The sequence below is a fragment of the Podarcis vaucheri genome (assembly GCF_965113315.1).
Source record: "Podarcis vaucheri genome assembly, chromosome: 7".
In the NCBI taxonomy this organism is placed as follows: Eukaryota; Metazoa; Chordata; class Lepidosauria; order Squamata; family Lacertidae; genus Podarcis; species Podarcis vaucheri.
The window spans coordinates 9,826,258-9,844,294 of NC_138765.1; the positions used below are offsets into that span (position 1 = coordinate 9,826,258).

Consider the following 18,037-nt stretch of genomic DNA (forward strand, 5'->3'; position numbering starts at 1 on the left):
TTGTTGTATACCATGGGTAGGCAAACTAAGGCCCATGGGCCGGATCCGGCCCAATCGCCTTCTAAATCTGGCTCGCGGGCGGTCTGGGAATCAGTGTGTTTTTACATGAGTAGAATGTGTCCTTTTATGAAAAATGCATCTCTGAGTTATTTGTGGGGCATAGGAATTCATTCATTCCCCCCCAAAAAAAAATATAGTCCGGCCCCCACAAGGTCTGAGGGACAGTGGACCAGCCCCCTGCAGAAAAGTTTGCTGACCCCTGTAATGTATACTAACTTCCATAGGAAAAAGAAACAGGAATTGTAAACTATAATATGTGGAATTAACAAGAATAAGTATTAGAATAAATAAATGGAAAACCCCGACAAGAGATACTGAGCTTCCTTACCTTAACAGAAGGAACAAACCTTTATAGTGAATAATGATTCATTCAAGAGCGCAAGTTAGAGGAATATTTGGCAAATAAAAGGTAACTAGCCACAAAGGGGAGCTCCATGATCCAGCAGAAGTCCGTGTTAAAGTCATGTCTTTGAGTGCAAACTCTTGGTATGCTCAGAGGCAATTCCAACAACTGGCTTTGTACAAAAGTAAAGAATGATTAAACATCTTTGGTGTTGCTTCTACATCCCTACAGTGCGGGGGGTTGGACTAGATGGCTCTGGGGGGACCCACACTACTCTACAATCCTGATTCTATGGTTGCTGCTCTTCTTTCAATGCATGGACGCTTTCTGGCTTTGGTCTGCACGCATTTCTTCTTTTTTCGCCAAATAACATTTATTAGTTTTCCCAATTTTGGACAACATCAGTGCCAAATCACATCAAATTTAACACAATCGCCCCCAAAAGTTGACTTCCCACTTTGCGTCCTAGACGCGTCCCTGCTTTCCCCCATCGCTTGCTATTACATTTTGATTTCTGACCCCCATTTCATTCCTTATATTACAATTACAATTTATTATTATGATTTTTAAAAAATCCCTTTCCCATTATCCATCAGCTGTCGATTGATCAACTCCTGCCCGTATATATTCACGCAACAAGAACAAAAGGCGGTTATCCATCTTCCTTGCCTGCCCGCTCCGAACCTGCGCGCATTTCCAGAATCCAGCGGCGCGCTTGTGTGTGTGTTTGGTGCGTGCGCGCGTGGAGATGGGTGCCCCCGCGCGCGTACAGAGCGCCCTGGCCGCTCAACTTCGGCTCGGGCCGACCCCCCCCTTCCTCCTCCTCCTCCTCCTCCCTCCCCGCCCCCCCCGTCCAGTCGGCGGAGGGGCGGAGGCGGCATCAGTATGCGCAGCGCCGCGCCCGCTCATCACCATGTGAAAGGCAGCCGCGCCGGCGGCGCCTGCTGCTTCTGCACCCGCTCCAGCGAGAGCGCAGCGCAGCCGGGGCTCGCCGGGGCGGACGCGCCTTCGCCGGCCGGCCGGCCCGCCTCCCTTCCCTTCCTCGTGCGCGCCCGCTCGATCGCCCGCTCTATGGCGGAGCCTCCCCGCCGGGCCGCCCCGAGGCCGCGCTGGACGGGCAGATCCCGGCGGGGGCGTCCCGGGCGCGGGGAGGAGGAGGAGGAGGCGGGCGCCGCCGCCACCGCCGCCGCTTCTTCTGCTTGTGCTGCCATCATGCGCGCCCGGTGAGTGAGACGCGGGGAGCCTGGCGCGCCCCGACGAGCCCCCGGCGGCCCCGGAGCGGAGCACGTGCGCGCCGGGCGCGTTGGGGTGGGGTCGTCGGGGAAAGTTTGGGGGCGGATTGGAGGGGGATCCGAGAGCGCCTGAGCGGGAGGCGAGGTGATTGGGGACCCCCCCACCCCTCCGAGGGTGAGGGTTGAGGGACGAAGAGGGGAAAAGTTTTGGGGGCCCCGTAGAGCAACGTGTGGTTTTGTGGGGAGGGTGAGAAGATTGGGGGAAGAAAGGGGACGAGGTGGCGCAGGAGAGCTTTTCTGAAGGCTGGAGCCTCCTTTTGGGGGAGCCTCTAGACGGGGTTTGGGGTGAGGAGCAGAAAGACGGTTGTGAAGAAAGTGGGACGGAGGCGCGAAGTTGGGACTGGGTGGAGGATCTAGGACGGGACCGGACCCCACAGGGTCATCCAGCTCAACCCCCTGCAATTCAGGAAGCGAGGGGGTTTCGATGGAGGCTGCCTGAAAGTGGGTGCACCCACTTTTTTACATGGGGGGTGGTGGTGGAGGGAGTGGTGAGGCTACCACGGAGCTGTGACCTGGCTCGTCTGGATTGTCTGGAGCAGCAGTGATGTCTCCGATAATGGCAGGGAGAGAGAACCACATATAGGAAGGGAGCACAAAGTTCCTAGTGGGGGTGGATGTCTCCCTGAAGGGGGGGGCGCTTGATGAGAGGTTCCTGGGGTCATGTGACTTGCATTAGGCACTGGGTGGGTACCCATAGATGGGTCAAGCTGTTGTGAAGGAATGTCTGATGTCTCCTTTCCGTGGTTTGTCTGGGGATGCAGAGTCAAAGCCTTTGGGAATCCGGCCTCCTTGCACTGCCCCAGAACTGGATGGTGGCGCTTGGCTGCTTCCTGGCTGCTTTGCCGGGTCCCTCTGCCCCTTGGCAGAGATCCTCCCTGCCCTCGATTCTGTGGGGTCCTCCTCCCATTTCCCCCAGTGTGGGGTTTCCCCACCACCTGACCCTCCTCTTCCATCTGGTGCTTTCCCTGTGCCCAACTTCCGATAAGATTTAGGCTTGGAGGGGTGGGATGAGTCCTCCCCCCACTTCAGAAGAAGCAAGGCCACCCCCATAATTCTTGCTTGAACCCCATAATCCAGGGTGGTGGGTGACTTAACAGGAGCTTTTTACAGGATCCAGCCAAAGCGAAAAAGGTAAGTGCGAAGTTTGCTTCCTGTAAATTCTGGCCTGGGATGTTCCTCCCTTCTTATCTTTCTGGAATGCCAAAGACCAAACTGCGGGGTGTCTTGTCTGGTGACTTCTGTGTTTGCCCCACAGTGGGTTGCATGGTCCCAGCCTTGCTTTGTGCCAAACTTGAGGGCTTTTTTTCCTGGGTGGAGGAGGGGGGAAACAATTGTTGCTTGTTTTTGCTCCACCAGAAGCAAAAGATGGGCATGAGCAAATAAATAAATCGACTCGCCGCTGAACAGTCAACTAGGCAGTCACCCTGGTGAAATCTGAATCAGGCAAGAAGTGCATCGCCTGCCCCCAATTTGGCCCTTGAGGTTCTGAATCGTGGCCACTGTTTTCTATGATACCTTCTCTGCACTGAGCCAAGAATTGGTTAATTCTGTGAAAGAGGTGCTGGGGCTGAAACTCCCCATTCCTAGCTTTGCTGGCTGCTTTCTCCCCCCCCCCCCCCTCAGCTGCAGGCGTCTCGAGTGTAGTGAGCAGTCAGGGGGAAAGGCACTCTGCACATGTTCAGAGGTTGCAGCCTCCGTTCACCGCAACTTTGCCCGTCCAACAGCTGACGGCAGAAAACAGGTTTGCAGGTCTTGAGTGCTGGGGTCAAGAACTGCAATGCTCAAGGCTGGACAGGGGTCTTGGCTGAGTTGGTTGCATCCTCACGAAAAGAGATGTTGTCCTGACAGAGTTTCCAGCTTTGGAAAGGGATGCTTTCGGTTTTTTTGCTTAGGGCAGAAGCAAAGTGAGGGAACTCAGACTTCGCAGTGTGTGCATTTGTTCCCGAGATCCAAAGGTGACGTTTTTGGAAACAGTGCTCCAGGTTTAGCTGGGCTTTTGTGGAAGGAACGCAGACGTCAAAAGGTGTTTGGGTTGCAGAGCTTCAGAATCTGGTTGCATGCAGGTATACAGCTTGGGCGTCTCGTGTGGAGCTTGTGCCAAAACCTGGATGTTGAGGGCTTTGGACAGCTCAGGGATAACGAAAAGCAGAGCAGAAAGCTCCTGAGAGTCGCCTTCATCCTCCTGGCAATCATTTTCAGGGACTCGTTATAACACAGGTGTGTGTCCCTTCCTCGCTTCCACACCTTTTAACTGGGCTTATGAAACAGCCACATACTGGACTGCTTTTTGGCCAGCTAATATTACTTCTGTTGGTCCACTTAACTCAGTGTTGTCTACAGTGGTTCAGCCAGGAGTCTTTTCCAGCCATGAATTGAACCCGGGACCTTTTGCATGCCCCAGGGTGGGGTGGGGAGGAGGGGAAAGCCTCCCCGTGTTTCTATCAGGCCTTCAGATGTGCTAGAAGTGATGGGCGGTGTGTTTGATGGCGGATGCTCCAGCCTTGTGCGCTACACTTCCCTTCGAGTCTGGGCTGCCAGCAGGAAACTCTCTTGTAAAAAAATGCTCTTTTATTTTAGGAGCTAGCAGAACTTTTCTTCAATCCTGCACCCCCTAATGTTTTATTAAAACTGCAGAAAGCAAATGGTTTGTATTCTTAAAAAAATAAATCAATCTCCCCCTTTCTTACTTGCCAGGTTTAAAAGGAAAGGGTTTGCCGTTTCTGGCAAAGTGTGCTCTGTGCTGCCCCAGCCCCCTGCAAGTTTTTGTTGGGGTGGGGGAATCGGCGCAGGTTGTCTCAGGGCCAGATTGAAGGCAGGCTCAGTGATAGAGCATTTGCTTTTCGTGGAGAAGGTTTCTGGTTCAGTACCCAGCAGGTGAGACCTGGGAAAGGTCTCTTTCTAGTTGCAACCCTGGAGAGCAGCTGCCAGTCCGTGTAGGCAGTACTGATGCGTCAGAATACTTTGAGGGGCTCTATGTGGAACGAATGGTTCCTTTGGAATGAATGGGAGATCCTTGTTCCTCCAGGGGCTTCGCTTCCTTGCTGCAGCCGTCAGAGATGGTGGCGTGAATGATTTTGGTAGAGTGCAACCCAGCGTTTGCTAATCCCTGTTTCTCAGCTGGGTGTCTTCTCTGCCACTTGGGTCGTGTTTCTGAGCAAAAGGGCATTTATTTCCCTTTCGTTTTCTGCCTTGTATACCGATGCTGAATTTCTCTCTCTGAGCGAAAGTCTTTCTGCAATTAAAACACCACCAGATCCCTGCATAAGAGAGAGTTGGCAGGCAGCAGGTACGACATGACCTGACCCCTGATTTGGAGGGGCAGAGTAGACAGAAGAGTAACAGGGAGGAAAGATGCAATGGAGTGTCCTGGAAGAAGGCATGGCTGGCTGGGCAGCAACACACTGCGCTGCAACTTTTTGTTGCAGGGCCCGCTTGTTTATTTCTTTCCACCGAATCCTGGCTTTATACCACAATTCTTTTTCAAGCCTTGCATGTGTTTTCAAAACCGCTTGGGCTTTCCTTAATTTTCCATGTTGTTTGAACAGCCCCCCTCCTCCAACTTTCTCTGCCGCGTTTGGGACAGTCTCTCTGGAGGTCTGGCCCCAAATATTTCATTGCCCCATCAGCTGTGGGCGTTTGGAGAGGTGCTTTTCAGATCGCTCTCAGTGTTACAGAGGATGCTGCCGACTGAGCAGGTTCCGCAAATTGCACTCTCCGTTCTCTGTGGCTTTGCAAGGGACGATGGGGTGTGCGCACCCCAGGAATCGTGCTTTGCTTCTCTGCATCCCCCAAAAATCTTGTCTCGCTTTAGTGATAGCCCTGGCGTTGCTCATAAACCTGGTCTTGTGGCTGCTTAAAATGTTTGCCGCTAGGAATGCGATATCCGTGTTTCAAAGAAAGCTTTCCTTCTAGCTCTTTTGGCTACTTTATCTCTTCTCAGGGTTTTTTTTTTTTTTGGTGCAGTGAAGCGCTGCTGTGCCAATAATCTTTAAGCTGCCTACCTACCTGAACTCCCCTTTGGAAACTAATTTGTGTGCCCTTCCGCTCTTCCTCGGCGCCCTCTGCGGGGTGATCTCTCCCCAGTTGCAGGCTGCCTTTCCCCCAGTCTTCCCCCTCGTCCTAGTTAGTCGCTTTCACCCCTTTTGTTGTCATGGCTGGTCGCTGGCGCACCAAACGGATGCTCCTTTCCAAAACACACACACACCAATCCGCCTTCCTGGCTTGAAAGTTTCAGGCATGTACAAGTCCCCGATGGAGTGCGTCTCCATCCTCCCCCCCCAAAAAAAACACCCCCCGCCTTCTGCTCCAAAGTCTCCTGGCGCCCCAGCCCTTTCCATGCCATCCTCAACATGCAAAGGTGTTTAACCGGCGGGCCTGCGAGGGCATTGGTATGCGCGGTGTGCAGCGTCTATTGATGATCTCGATTTTATATGCGAGAGAGGTGTGGGTTTTGTATTGGTATGTGCGAGAGGGTGCTGGTGCAGTTGTGCGTGCCTCTGGATCGGTATGCGTGGGCACTCACGCATCGAATGCGGGGAGGAGGAGAAAGGAGAGGCTTGGGGGTGCGTGCCCCACCTTCAGAGCCTGCCTGGTAGAGCCGACTCTATGCTGATGCTTGAAAAACAACCACTTTCTGCTCCTGCTTTCTTGAATTCCCAGCCACTGCAGATAATACTTAATTTCAGCTTTTCCGATAGACTCTTCTGCACAGCTGGGCCAAACTGGGCAGCCTTCCTCCTCTTCTGGCGAATTGCACCCCAGGGTGAGAAGTTTATTTGGCACAGTCCAAGGGGGCTTGGATGTCGCGAGTCTCTTCTTGGTTAGGTTGTCGCTTTGAAACCGAGGTTGTTGTTGTTTAGTTGTTTAGTCGTGTCCGATTCTTCGTGACCCCATGCACCAGTTCACGCCAGGCACTCCTGTCTTCCACTGCCTCCCGCAGTTTGGTCAAACTCATGCTGGTAGCTTCGAGAACACTGTCCCACCATCTCGTCCTCTGTCGTCCCCTTCTCCTTATGCCCTCCATCTTTCCCAACATCAGGGTCTTTTCCTGGGAGTCTTCTCTTCTCATGAGGTGGCCAAAGTCTTGGAGCCTCAGCTTCAGGATCTGTCCTTCCAGTGAGCACTCAGGGCTGATTTCCTGCAGAATGGATAGGTTTGATCTTCTTGCAGTCCATGGGACTCTCAAGAGTCTCCTCCAGCACCATAATTCAAAAGCATCAATTCTTTGGCGATCAGCCTTCTTTATGGTCCAGCTCTCACTTCCATACATCACTACTGGGAAAACCATAGCTTTGACTATACAGACCTTTGTTTGGAAACCGAGGTTAGCTGAGGATAAGCAGTCCGTTTAAACCAGGCCTTGGCAACCGGGCGCCCTGCAGACTATTTGGAATACAACTCTCACAGCTGGGCCCCTGGCCAATCCTTACTGTACACTGCCTCTGGTTTTGGAGTCTCTATTCTTAACCAGTGTGGCCAGTCACTTAAGTAGAGTCCTGCTGCATCAGGCAGTGTTAGAAACTCAAATATTTAAGCTGACCGCCAAATGGCACCTTAAACCTAGGTTATGGTCGCAAAGGGACGCAGGTGGCACTGTGGGTTAAACCACAGAGCCTAGGGCTTGCCAATCAGAAGGTCAGAGGTTCGAATCCCCACGACGGGGTGAGCTCCCGTTGTTCTGTCTCTGCTCCTGCCAAACTAGCAGTTCAAAAGCACAAAGTGCAAGTAGATAGATAAATAGGTACTGCTCCGGTGGGAAGGTAAACGGCGTTTCCGTGTGCTGCTCTGGTTCGCTAGAAGTGGCTTAGTCATGCTGGCCACATGACCTGGAAGCTGTCTGCGGACAAACGCCAGCTCCCTCGGCCAATAAAGTGAGATGAGCACCGCAACCCCAGAGTCGGTCACAACTGGACCTAATGGTCAGGGGCCACTTTACCTTTATTGTCCCAAAACAGAATGCCTGGGCACTTTTTTTTAAACTATAGAATTTATTATTATTATAATTCATTTCATTTCTATACCACTTTCTATACCGCTTTCACCTCAAACCAGGTTACAGCACATTGAAACATCAAACAAACCAATCCAGAATAAAACAAATTCAAGCTTTCAGGAAAATATTTCAGATCCTTCTCTCAGTGACACTTCACTTCTCCCACATTTAATGACCTACTTGGTTTATAGAGCTGCCCCATAGCAGAAAGACTCTAGGAAGGCAGTGTGGTGTAGTGGTTAGAGTGTCGGACTGGGAGCTGGGAGATCAGGGTTGAAATCCCCACCCAGCCATGAAGTTTGCTGGGTGACCTTGGACCAGCCACAGCCTCTTAACCTTCCTTATAGGGTACTACTTTGTAGAAACGGATGGAATATAAATGCAGCAAACAAGCTGTTTCTGCTTAACTGCTTAAGAAAGCTGGAGGGGCCAGCCGGATGGAGATGTCAGTCGCCAAACTGGCACCCAGAGATTGCAATTTGACCTGCGCCGGTCTCAAAATGTGCCTGGCTCAATTCTAACACTGCATCTGAAATACCCGTTGGGCGGAGGTCTCTGTGATCCTTTCCTTGTCCGGCTGGGACACAGGTCTCTGCCCGATATGTAAGGGGGAGCAGGGCAGGTGGCAGGTGCCAAGCGGTGAGGATAAGGCCCTTTGTGCATGCCCAGAGGAACAGTTCCGAAAGTACGAGGCCCGGGAGCCTGTGGCCCTCCAGATCTTTGGCCAGACTCCAGTTCCTGTAATTCCTGATCATTGGCCATGGCGGCTGGAGCCATTGGGAGTCTAACAGCATTTGGAGAGTGCAAGATCCCGACCCCTGCGATATATTATTACTTTGGACTGCCCGGATGTTTTGTTCACTCTTGCCCAGCCATATAGGTAGAAGCTTTCAAGGGAAACTGGGGAAAAAGAGGTGACTTCTCATGTTGGTAGTACCACTTTTTTTGTTATTCAAAGTGCTTGGCAATCCTTCGCTTTTTCACCCCTGATATCCTGGAGGATTGTGTGTCAAACATCCATGCCCTGGTTAAATCTAGGCTTGGCTACTGCCCTATGCTCCACATGGGGCTGCCCTTGAAGACAGTTCAGAACTACAATGGGGGAGAGGAAACCCACTAATATATTTAGATGTGTTTTTACACTGGGGAAACTGAGCTTGAGAGCTAGTGACTTAGCCAAGGCTGACTCCACAGGATAGATTTGAAGTCGGGACTCCGGGGGCCCACCCTGAAATCCCTTGTGGCCCCTTTGTTTTATTGTCTCCGAAGAATATGGCGATGCGCTCGATTTATTTATATTTTATTTTTAGGAAGGTCTCCTTCTCTCTGGGTTTTTACTGCCAGCTCTGTGGATTTTTAATTATAACTCCAGCAAAGGGAGTCAGCGATAATTGAGCTAAATTTGTGTCATAGTTTATGCTAATAATTTTTTTTTTTTTTTTTGCAATTAGTGGCTTTTTAGCAAGATTCTTCTCTCGAGCTCAGCTTCTTGCTGCTCGGAGAGTTTGTCAGCCCTGCAGTTTTCCATTCTTCCCTCTGTGCCGCTTCCTCCCACCCTAGTAAAGCAAACTTGTTTTCTTGCAGAGAGCTCTCCGTACAAATGGAGAGCTATTTCAGGGCCTCTTTTCTGCATCCCAAAAGGCAGATTTCTCTCTCCCCCCCGCCCCCCCAGTGTCATACGACTTTTCTATATGTCGCTTTTCCTAAATTAATGTGAGTGTAAATATGTATACTTTCAAAAAATTGACTGTATAGGCAGCTCAGCAGTATAACTCTCTCTTGAGCTGTTTCACAGCAAGGAGCAGAATAGCGAATCCAAAATTCAAGGCACGACTAGGGCAGGATTAAATTTGCTGCTTCTCCAGCTTCAGCTGACGGCTAGCGCATCTCATGCCCTGTTTCTGCACTTTTGGGGTGGCCAGGCGAGAAGAGGGTGCGACACTAGGGGGGTCTCCTTTGGCCTGATCCAGCTAATGGGGCCTCTAAAGGTAAAGGGATCCCTTACCGTTAGGTCCAGTCGTGGACGACTCTGGGGTTGCGGCGCTCATCTCGCTTTATTGGCCAAGGGAGCCGGTGTACAGCTTCCGGGTCATGTGGCCAACATGACTAAGCCGCTTCTGGCGAACCAGAGCAGCGCACGGAAACACCGTTTACCTTCCCGCCGGAGGGATACCTATTTATCTACTTGCACTTTGACGTGCTTTCAAACTGCTAGGTTGGCAGGAGCAGGGACCGAGCAATGGGAGCTCACCCCGTTGCAGGGATTCGAACCACCAACCTTCTGACTGGCAAGCCCTAGGCTCTGTGGTCCCTGACCCCTGCCCTAGGGACATCCTATTCTATACCCTCCAACATTTCTGCAATGAAAATAGGGACGTCCTAAGGAAAAGCGTGACGTTCCAGGATCAAACCAGAAACCGGGACGGCTTCTGTAAATCCGGGACTGCCCATGGAAAATTGGGATACTTGGAGGATTCTGGCAGATGTGCCATGCACACAGCATCTTATGTTGCATGAGGTCTGCCTCCTATGGGGTTCTGCCATGCCCCTCCACCCCACCCAATGCGGCCAAGGGTTTTCCTTCCAGCTGGGCCTCGTCTCCAATCGCCAGGTGAGCCGAGAGCTCACCCCGTTGCGGGGATTCGAACCGCCAAGCTTCTGATCGGCAAGCCCAAGAGGCTCTGTGGTTTAACCCACAGCGCTACCCGTGTCCCTATGGGGACTCTACTGATGTCCTTATCCAGGACTGAAACTATCCCCAAATCATAGACCATATCTTTTCCTGGCTAACCTCCCAGGGGCTGCATGCTGGAGGTGGGCGGGGCCAGAGGGAAAAGTGGGCGGAGCAACCTTTCATAGGAGAGATCGTAGAATTGTAAAGTTGGAAGCAGGGTTCGAAATTAGCCGGGCGCCAGGTTCATTTGGCACCTAAAGTTTCTCCATTTGCGAGCACCTCAAAAAGTCTGGGTGCCATTTTTTTGCACCTGGCTGACACTCAAGGATGACTGAAAGGTATGTGTTTGGAAGCCATAAAGTATACGTTAAGGATAGACAATACGTTAAGGAGTTTAACAATAAAGAGTAGATCCTTTTGAAAACTGAAGCTTTAAAAAAAAAAGTAATATTTTTGTAATATTACAAAACATTTGTATTTTTTTTGAATATTTTTGTAAACATCAAATTAAACAGGCATTAACGATTTCTGATCAAAATTTGATATTAACAACGTGTCTCTTATGTGAATTGCGTATTAGTTCATTCTTATCAAAATAATAAGTAAAAAGTGTTGCCGACCCCCCACAAATGGCGACTAGATATGCTGTTTAGGCGCCGACAACCCAGGTCCCAGAAGCCATTTGGCTCCTAGTTTTTCTATCCCAGTTTCTAACACTGGTTGGAAGGGATCTCAAGCAAACAAAAGGCCTGTTGTTGTTATTATTATCATTAAAATTTATATACCACGCTTCATCAAAAGATGCCAGGGCGGTTCACAGAAAAGAGACAAGATGAAACACAAGTAAATAATTAAAGCACCACAACAAAACAATACCCCCCGCCCCACGGATACATTTAAAAGACTGTAGGATATTAATCAGCCAAGAGGAAAGTTTTCGCCTGGCACCTAAAAATATATAATGAAGGCGCCAGGTGAGCCTGCCTGGTGAGAGCGTTCTACAAACAGGGAGCCACTGCAGAAAAGTCCCCGTCCTCCTGTGGTCGCCCTCCGGTCCTTATGTGGAGGAGGCACACAAAGAAGGGCATCAAATGGTGATCACAGGGTCTGGCGGGCGCGCGGCGTTATAAGCAGTTGGTCCCTTACCTTTCTCGCCCTTGTCTGGCTACAGTGGTACATGTGACGGTCACCTCCAGGCTTGATTATTGTAACTCGCTCTACACGGGGCTGCCCTTGAAGCTGACCCAGAAACTCCAGCGGGTGCAGAATGCCGCAGTGAGACTCCTTACGGGGTCCTTGCTGCGGGATCACATTCATCCAGTGCTATACCAGCTGTACTGGCTCCCGGTGGAGTACAGGGTCAGCTTTAAGGTACAGGTTTTAACCTTCAAAGCCCTTCACGGCCTAGGACCCTCATACTTACAGGACCGCCTCTCCTGGTATGCCCCGCGGAGGACCTTACGGTCCGCAAATAATAATATCTTGGAGGTCCCGGGCCTCAGGGAGGTTAAACTGGCCTCAACCAGGGCCAGGGCCTTTTCGCCTTTGGCCCCAGCCTGGTGAAACGCTCTGTCACAAGAGACCAGGGCCCTGCAGGACTTGACATCCCTCCGCAGGGACTGCAAGATGGAGCTGTTCCGCCTGGTCTTTAGTCCGGGCCCAGTTTGACCCCCCTCTATGGGATCCTGTAAGTTACCTCTTTGGCCCTTAATCGGCTCATGTGGGACCAACATGGATAGCTGGCCCTGAGCTTCCCGACCCCTATGGTTGTAATTCGTGGGCGGTCATTTACCGTATTTTTTGCACCATAACACTCACTTCTTTCCTCCTAAAAAGTAAGGGGAAATGTCTGTGCGTGTTATGGAGGGAATGCCTACGGGTGGCATGCCAAAGATTTTCCTCCTCTAAAAACTATGTGCGTGTTATGGTCGGGTGCGTGTTATAGAGCGAAAAATACGGTAATTTTATCCGGATTCTAATTTTTAAGCTGTATTTTAATCAATTGTTTGATTGTGTTTTAATGTATTTGATATTTGATGTCAGCTGCCCTGAGCCCGGTCTTTGGCCGGGGTATAAATAAAAATTTACTTACTTATATGGAGTCCAGTGTGTCATCCTCCCGCAATTCCACAGGTGTCAGTCAGATGCCCCAGACATCTCTCCCGTCACACTGCTGCTTCCCAGCCACTGGCATTCTGAGGCAGACTGCTTCTGAATCGGCAGGTTCCATTTGGACCATTGTGACTAATCGCCATCCGCAGACCCCCTGCTCCATGACTTTGTTGAATCCAAAATAAAAAAATTCCTTCCAGTAGCACCTTAAAGACCAACTAAGTTAGTTCTTGGTATGAGCTTTCGTGTGCAAGCACACTTCTTCAGATACCGTATCTGAAGAAGGGCCTTTTCGGTAGTGGCGCCCTCCCTGTGGAACGCCCTCCCACCAGATGTCAGAGAGAACAACAACTACCAGACTTTTAGAAGACATCTGAAGGCAGCCCTGTTTAGGGAAGCTTTTAATGTTTGATGTATCATAGTATTTTAATATTCTTTTGGAAGCCGCCCAGAGTGGCTGGGGAGGCCCAGCCAGATGGGCGGGGTATAAATAATAAATTATTATTATTATTATTATTATTATTAGGTGCTACTGGAAGGAATTGATTTATTTTGACTATGGCAGACCAGTGCGGCTACCTATCTGTAACTGTTTGTTGAATCCGTCATCCACCATCAGATTCTGTGAAACAGGATTAGGGAACCTTGAGCAGCGTGGCCCTCCAGGCTTCTCTATGTGGCCCTTGGAACCTTCCCTAGGACCCACCCTTTCACTGGCCCTGTTTCGCACCCCAACTGTTTTTGCCTAGCTGTCTTTGAACTCTGCTCTAATCTCGATGGAAGCCAGAGAGGCGAGTGCGAGTGTCTGTAGAAACTTAGCCTACCGGGTAAGGGTTAAAAACCAAATTCATGGCCCCACCCACTTTTGCTTCCATGTGGCCCCTGGGGAGAGGAATAGGGGGCTCTTGGGTGAAAAACGGTTCCCCAATCCAGAATTAAAATTTGTGCCCCAAGTTGGTCGGTTGATTTGCAGCCTGCAGTAGCTCACAGCTATTTCCTGCTGCGAAATAAGTGCATTGCATGGGGGTTGGGCTAGATGACCTTTGGTGTCCCTTCCAAGAATGTGGCCCGGCAGTTTGGACAAAGGCAGCAGCGGGTGTTCACCCGTAGCCACCCCAAGGAGCTGGGGGGGGGGAGCCCATCATGGAACCCAGAGGCTGTTGCCGTGCAGAGCCAAGTCAGATGAGACGGCAGAGCTTTTCCTCTGCAAAGCGTTTTTGCAAACAAACCACAGCAGTTTCCGCCGCAATCCACGCTGTTCAGAGAAGGGCTGGGATGTACGGAGCCACGTACGGCAGGTGCAATGTTGGGGGGTGCCAGAGAAATATGTGCACCCCATTGGCACAGGGCAGGTTCTGAAATGTGTAGAAAAATTCCCGGCATTTCGGTGCATGCGCTGCTGAAATATTGAAACCAATCCCCCCATTTCTGGAATCATGGCACGGGGCACCTTTTATGATAATTGGAGTAAACGTGCTGCCAGTCACATTTTCCTTTCCAATTCTGGATGACTGTTAATGCGCCAGGACAAAAACGTTTTCGTGTTTGCCCTTCGCTCTCAGACTTTGCCGTTTGATTGGCTCAAGTGGGGGGCAAGGGCCCTGCAAGGCGGTTGGACTCCAGCTCCCATCAGTCAGCGTGGCCAATGCTCAGGGACCATGGGATCGCAGAATTATAGAGTCAGAAGGGGTCCCCTGGGGGTCATCTAGTCCAACCCCCTGCAGTGCAAGGGGAGTTGTGTCCAGCAGTATCTAAATGGTTCTTTACCTCTGGACAGAAGCTTTTGCTGATTAGTCTGCTTATTGAGACTTGCAGATCTGAGAGCCAGTGTGGTGTAGTGGCTAAGAGCGGTAGTCTCGTAATCTGGGGAACTGGGTTCGCGTCTCCGCTCCTCCACCTGCAGCTGCTGGGTGACCTTGGGCCAGTCACACTTCTCTGAAGTCTCTCAGCCCCACTCACCTCACAGAGTGTCTGTTGTGGGGGAGGAAGTCGCTTTGAGACTCCTTCGGGTAGTGATAAAGCGGGATATCAAATCCAAACTCTTCTTCTTCTTCAGATCGAATTTAATGTTTATGGGCATGAGGACTAGAAACTTCAGTGCTGAATTTGGTGTTGGCTTTTCCTTGTGCTGAGATGCTGAATTTGGTGTTGGCTTTTCCTTGTGCTGAGATTTAGTTGCTCAAAATGTTCTTTGAGGGAGGCTTCAATAACAAAAAACACCCCCCAACAAAACCTTGCTGAGCAGCAGATCAAGTGTAAAGCCTACCAGCAGTATGACTTATAATTCTCTGGCCAGGAGGATTTTAATGTTTCATATACAGGCTGGGGCCTGAGACCTGCGGGTACAGGGTAGTATACAAATTTAACAGATAGATGCAGATAGATGCAGATTTCAGTCAGCCTGGCATCCAGAGATCTCGCCATCGAACCCGTGCCAGTTGCAAAACTTGCCTGGCACCTGAGGAATTTTGAACACTGGGGAGAAGAAAGGAATAAACTAAGGGCTATGAATTTGCTGAACCAACCCTTAAAAGGGATACAAGAATGGGAGATGTGAGGAAGTCAGGAAAATATGTGAATTTTAGATATAAAATAAGAAAGAGGGAATTTTTGTGTTTTTTGCATATGTTTTTTTCTTTTTATGTATTTTTGTATTTTTGTATTTTAGTGCTTAATGTCTGTATTGTTGTATTTTATAGTATGTATTGTGTGTTCTTATATTTTTTCTTTTTTTTTCTTTGTCCTTGTCCTTGTATTTTTTCTTCTATTGTTAAAACCCAATAAAAAACTTTATATAAAAAAGAGAAGAAGAAAGGCAAGGACAGGGGATCCCCCTATTGTAACCCCAATTTCCCTCTTTTTCCAGAAGGTTGTGGCCTTCCCTAACGGAAAGCAGCCATCGGAGGACGCGTTGAGGCTGCCCCGAAATCGGATGGTTCCGGGGTTGAGATGGCAGCCCTGTACGGCAGCGAGGTGAAATGCGTCAGCGTGGAATGGGATTTCCTGCAAGGCTTATTAGTGAAGAACCAGCCGGTGCCTTGGTAAGAGGCCTCCCATTTACTGCCTTCTTGGGGCTACTGGGCGTAATATTTCATAGCTGCTGTGTCATGGATTGCGAAGATCTTAAGTCGAAGTCTTTGCTCAGTCATGAAGCTGCTCCCTCTTGCAGCCCTAGCCTACCTGGACTAATTTAGCCAGCTAGCCCTGGTGATCACCTAATGTTTATTGGATGGATTTCCCCCCTTAAATTCATTTTTGAATTCTGAATTTATGGTTATTCACGTTTTATACGGTATTTTTGTGCTGGTTTTTGTTGCATCAATTCACAGCTGTCAATGTTTCCCTTTTTTAAAAGGGAAATTCCCTTATTCCAAATAGGATTCCTCGCAAGAAAAGGGAAAAGTTGACAGCTGTGCATCAATTAAGTGTTTTAAATTTGTTGCTAGCCGCCCTGAGCCCGGTTTTCTGAACCGGGAAGGGCTGGGTATAAATAAATAAATCATCATCATCATCATCTTGCAGGGTTGCTTGGAGGCAGCGCCGTCTTACCCATAGGTGCTAGGGGTGCGGGGCACCCGGGCGCAGGGCTCTCAGGCGCACCAGGCCGAGAGTCGGGGGGCCGAGAATTGAGTCCGGGGAAGAGCCCATCTGCCCGTCAGAGCGCTGTGGCGGGCACTTTAGCTGCGGGCAGGTCTGCGCCGCGAGTTCGGGGGCGACCCGAGTCAGCGAGACGCTGAGGTGGCCGGCTGGCTCCTCCCTCCTGCGCGCCTGGGACTGGCCGACCGGGGGGGGGGGTGCTGGGCGGATTTTGCACCCCGGCACTGCATTTGCTTAAGACAGCCCTGCTTGGAGGGTTAGCTGGGGCAAACACCCACCCACCCTGAACTCCTTAGAAAGCAGTCTTTGCCGTCCAGGCGTCCTGGACTACAACTCCTATCAGACCCTGCAAGCCCTCAGTGCCTTCTGTCCATTTTGTGGTGCTCCCTAGTTCTAAAAAAAAATGCCTGGCAGAAGCCAAACGCGGCAGTCTCATGTCGAGCAATGAGGATTATGGACTGCGTGTGACAGGCCAAACCTACACCATGCATTTAAAGCTCAGGCTTTGCTCCCCCCAAAGAATCCTGGGAGCTGTAGTTTGCTGAGGGTTGTCCGTTCACCCCCTATTCCCCTCACAGAACTAACATTCCCAGAGTGCTTTTGCAATCCTTCCCTCCTCCCAGGGAACTCTGGGAATTGTTGCTCTCTGAGGAGAATACAGGCGTCCCCTGACAACTCTCAGTGCTCTTGTCAAGCCACACTTCCCAGAATCCTTTGCGGGAAGCCATGTTTGTTTAAAGAGGCACCAAAGTGCTTTAAATGTGTGGTGCAGGTCAGGGTGGATTTGATTTAAATCAAATTGATTGAAATCATGATTGAAATCATTAGTCAGTAAGACTTGATTTAAATCTCTTTTTTTTACAGAAAGACTTATTCTTGCTGGTATAATCTTAATACAGTGGACCCTCTGGATATGAATGTAATTCGTTCCAGGGGTCCGTACGTACCCCGAAAAATCTGCAACTTTTCTGGTGTACTTTATATTGGAAGGAGAAAAATAATCTTTTCCTTAATAACAATTTATTTAACTAAAACAATAACATTATAGCATATATATCCATGTTTGTTAACTGACATGGTTAAACAATTTTTTTTAAAAAAAACACACCAACAACCTTAGGCTGAGTTTTAGCACACATGAAAAACTTAAAACAAATCCTTATTTCCTGATGGATAGCCTTTGGAGTATAATGTAACTTAAATAGAAAACTATCTTTAGAAAGATTTCCCCTCCAAAAGCACTTTATTTTAAAAATCCAATTGAAATAAAAAAAAGGTTTTTCCTTTTTTTAAAAAAACAAACCATTGATTTTTATCCACCCTGGTACAGGTGTCTCCTCTGAGACATTTCATACGATATAACCGCCATCTTTCTCTTAGTATTTTGAACAGGAACCTCTGAGGAAAAGTGGGGGCTGGGAGAAGCAAATGGAAACCCTTTTTCGCTTTTTGCAGAAGCGAGATTCCCTTCCAACTCTACCCTATGAGTTTTAAGTGTACCTTGTCGGCCTTTTCTGCCATTCATGGCAGGTCCTGCCGCTCCGTGAGCGGTTAAATGGCTGGCAAAGGCTTTCTATCCTGTCGGTTGGCATTTGGTCAGGGCAGGCCCGTATCTCTGTCTTGTTCAGGAGGCTGGTGGTTATAATAACAATTTAATAATAATTTATAATAATTTATTATTTATACCCTGCCCATCTGGCTGAGTTTCCCCAGACACTCTGGGCGGCTCCCTATCGAGTGTTAAAACAATACGGCATTAAATATTAAAAACTTCCCTAAACAGGGCTGCCTTCAGATGTCTTAATAATAACAATATTTTTGTGGCTCTTACGATCCGTATTTTGTGTTTTTATACCGGAAGCCGCCCTGTGATCTTCGGGCGAAGGGGGTGGTAGATAAATTTAATAAATAAAAATACAGTCATACCTCGGCTTCAGGTTGTGTTATTTCGGGTTATGGACCTGCCG

The 18,037-nt window shown here is 49.6% G+C and overlaps 1 protein-coding gene across 5 annotated transcripts in view; it reads left to right on the top strand.

The window, feature by feature from the left end:
• Positions 1-1,427: 1,427 nt before the first annotated feature.
• The window catches only part of NPAS1 (neuronal PAS domain protein 1), a 114,397-nt gene continuing 97,787 nt past the window's right edge, over positions 1,428-18,037 (top strand). The window contains exons 1-2 of one of the 5 annotated variants that reach the window (XM_082231022.1): positions 1,428-1,626; positions 15,340-15,514. In XM_082231022.1, coding sequence (XP_082087148.1) covers positions 15,423-15,514 — 92 coding nt within the window. In that variant the 5' untranslated portion in view covers positions 1,428-1,626; positions 15,340-15,422. Of the gene's footprint in view, positions 1,627-2,184; positions 2,827-15,339; positions 15,515-16,526; positions 16,902-18,037 lie in introns of those variants that run through there. The other 4 variants (XM_082231023.1, XM_082231024.1, XM_082231025.1 and 1 more) reach the window with 4 other exon arrangements.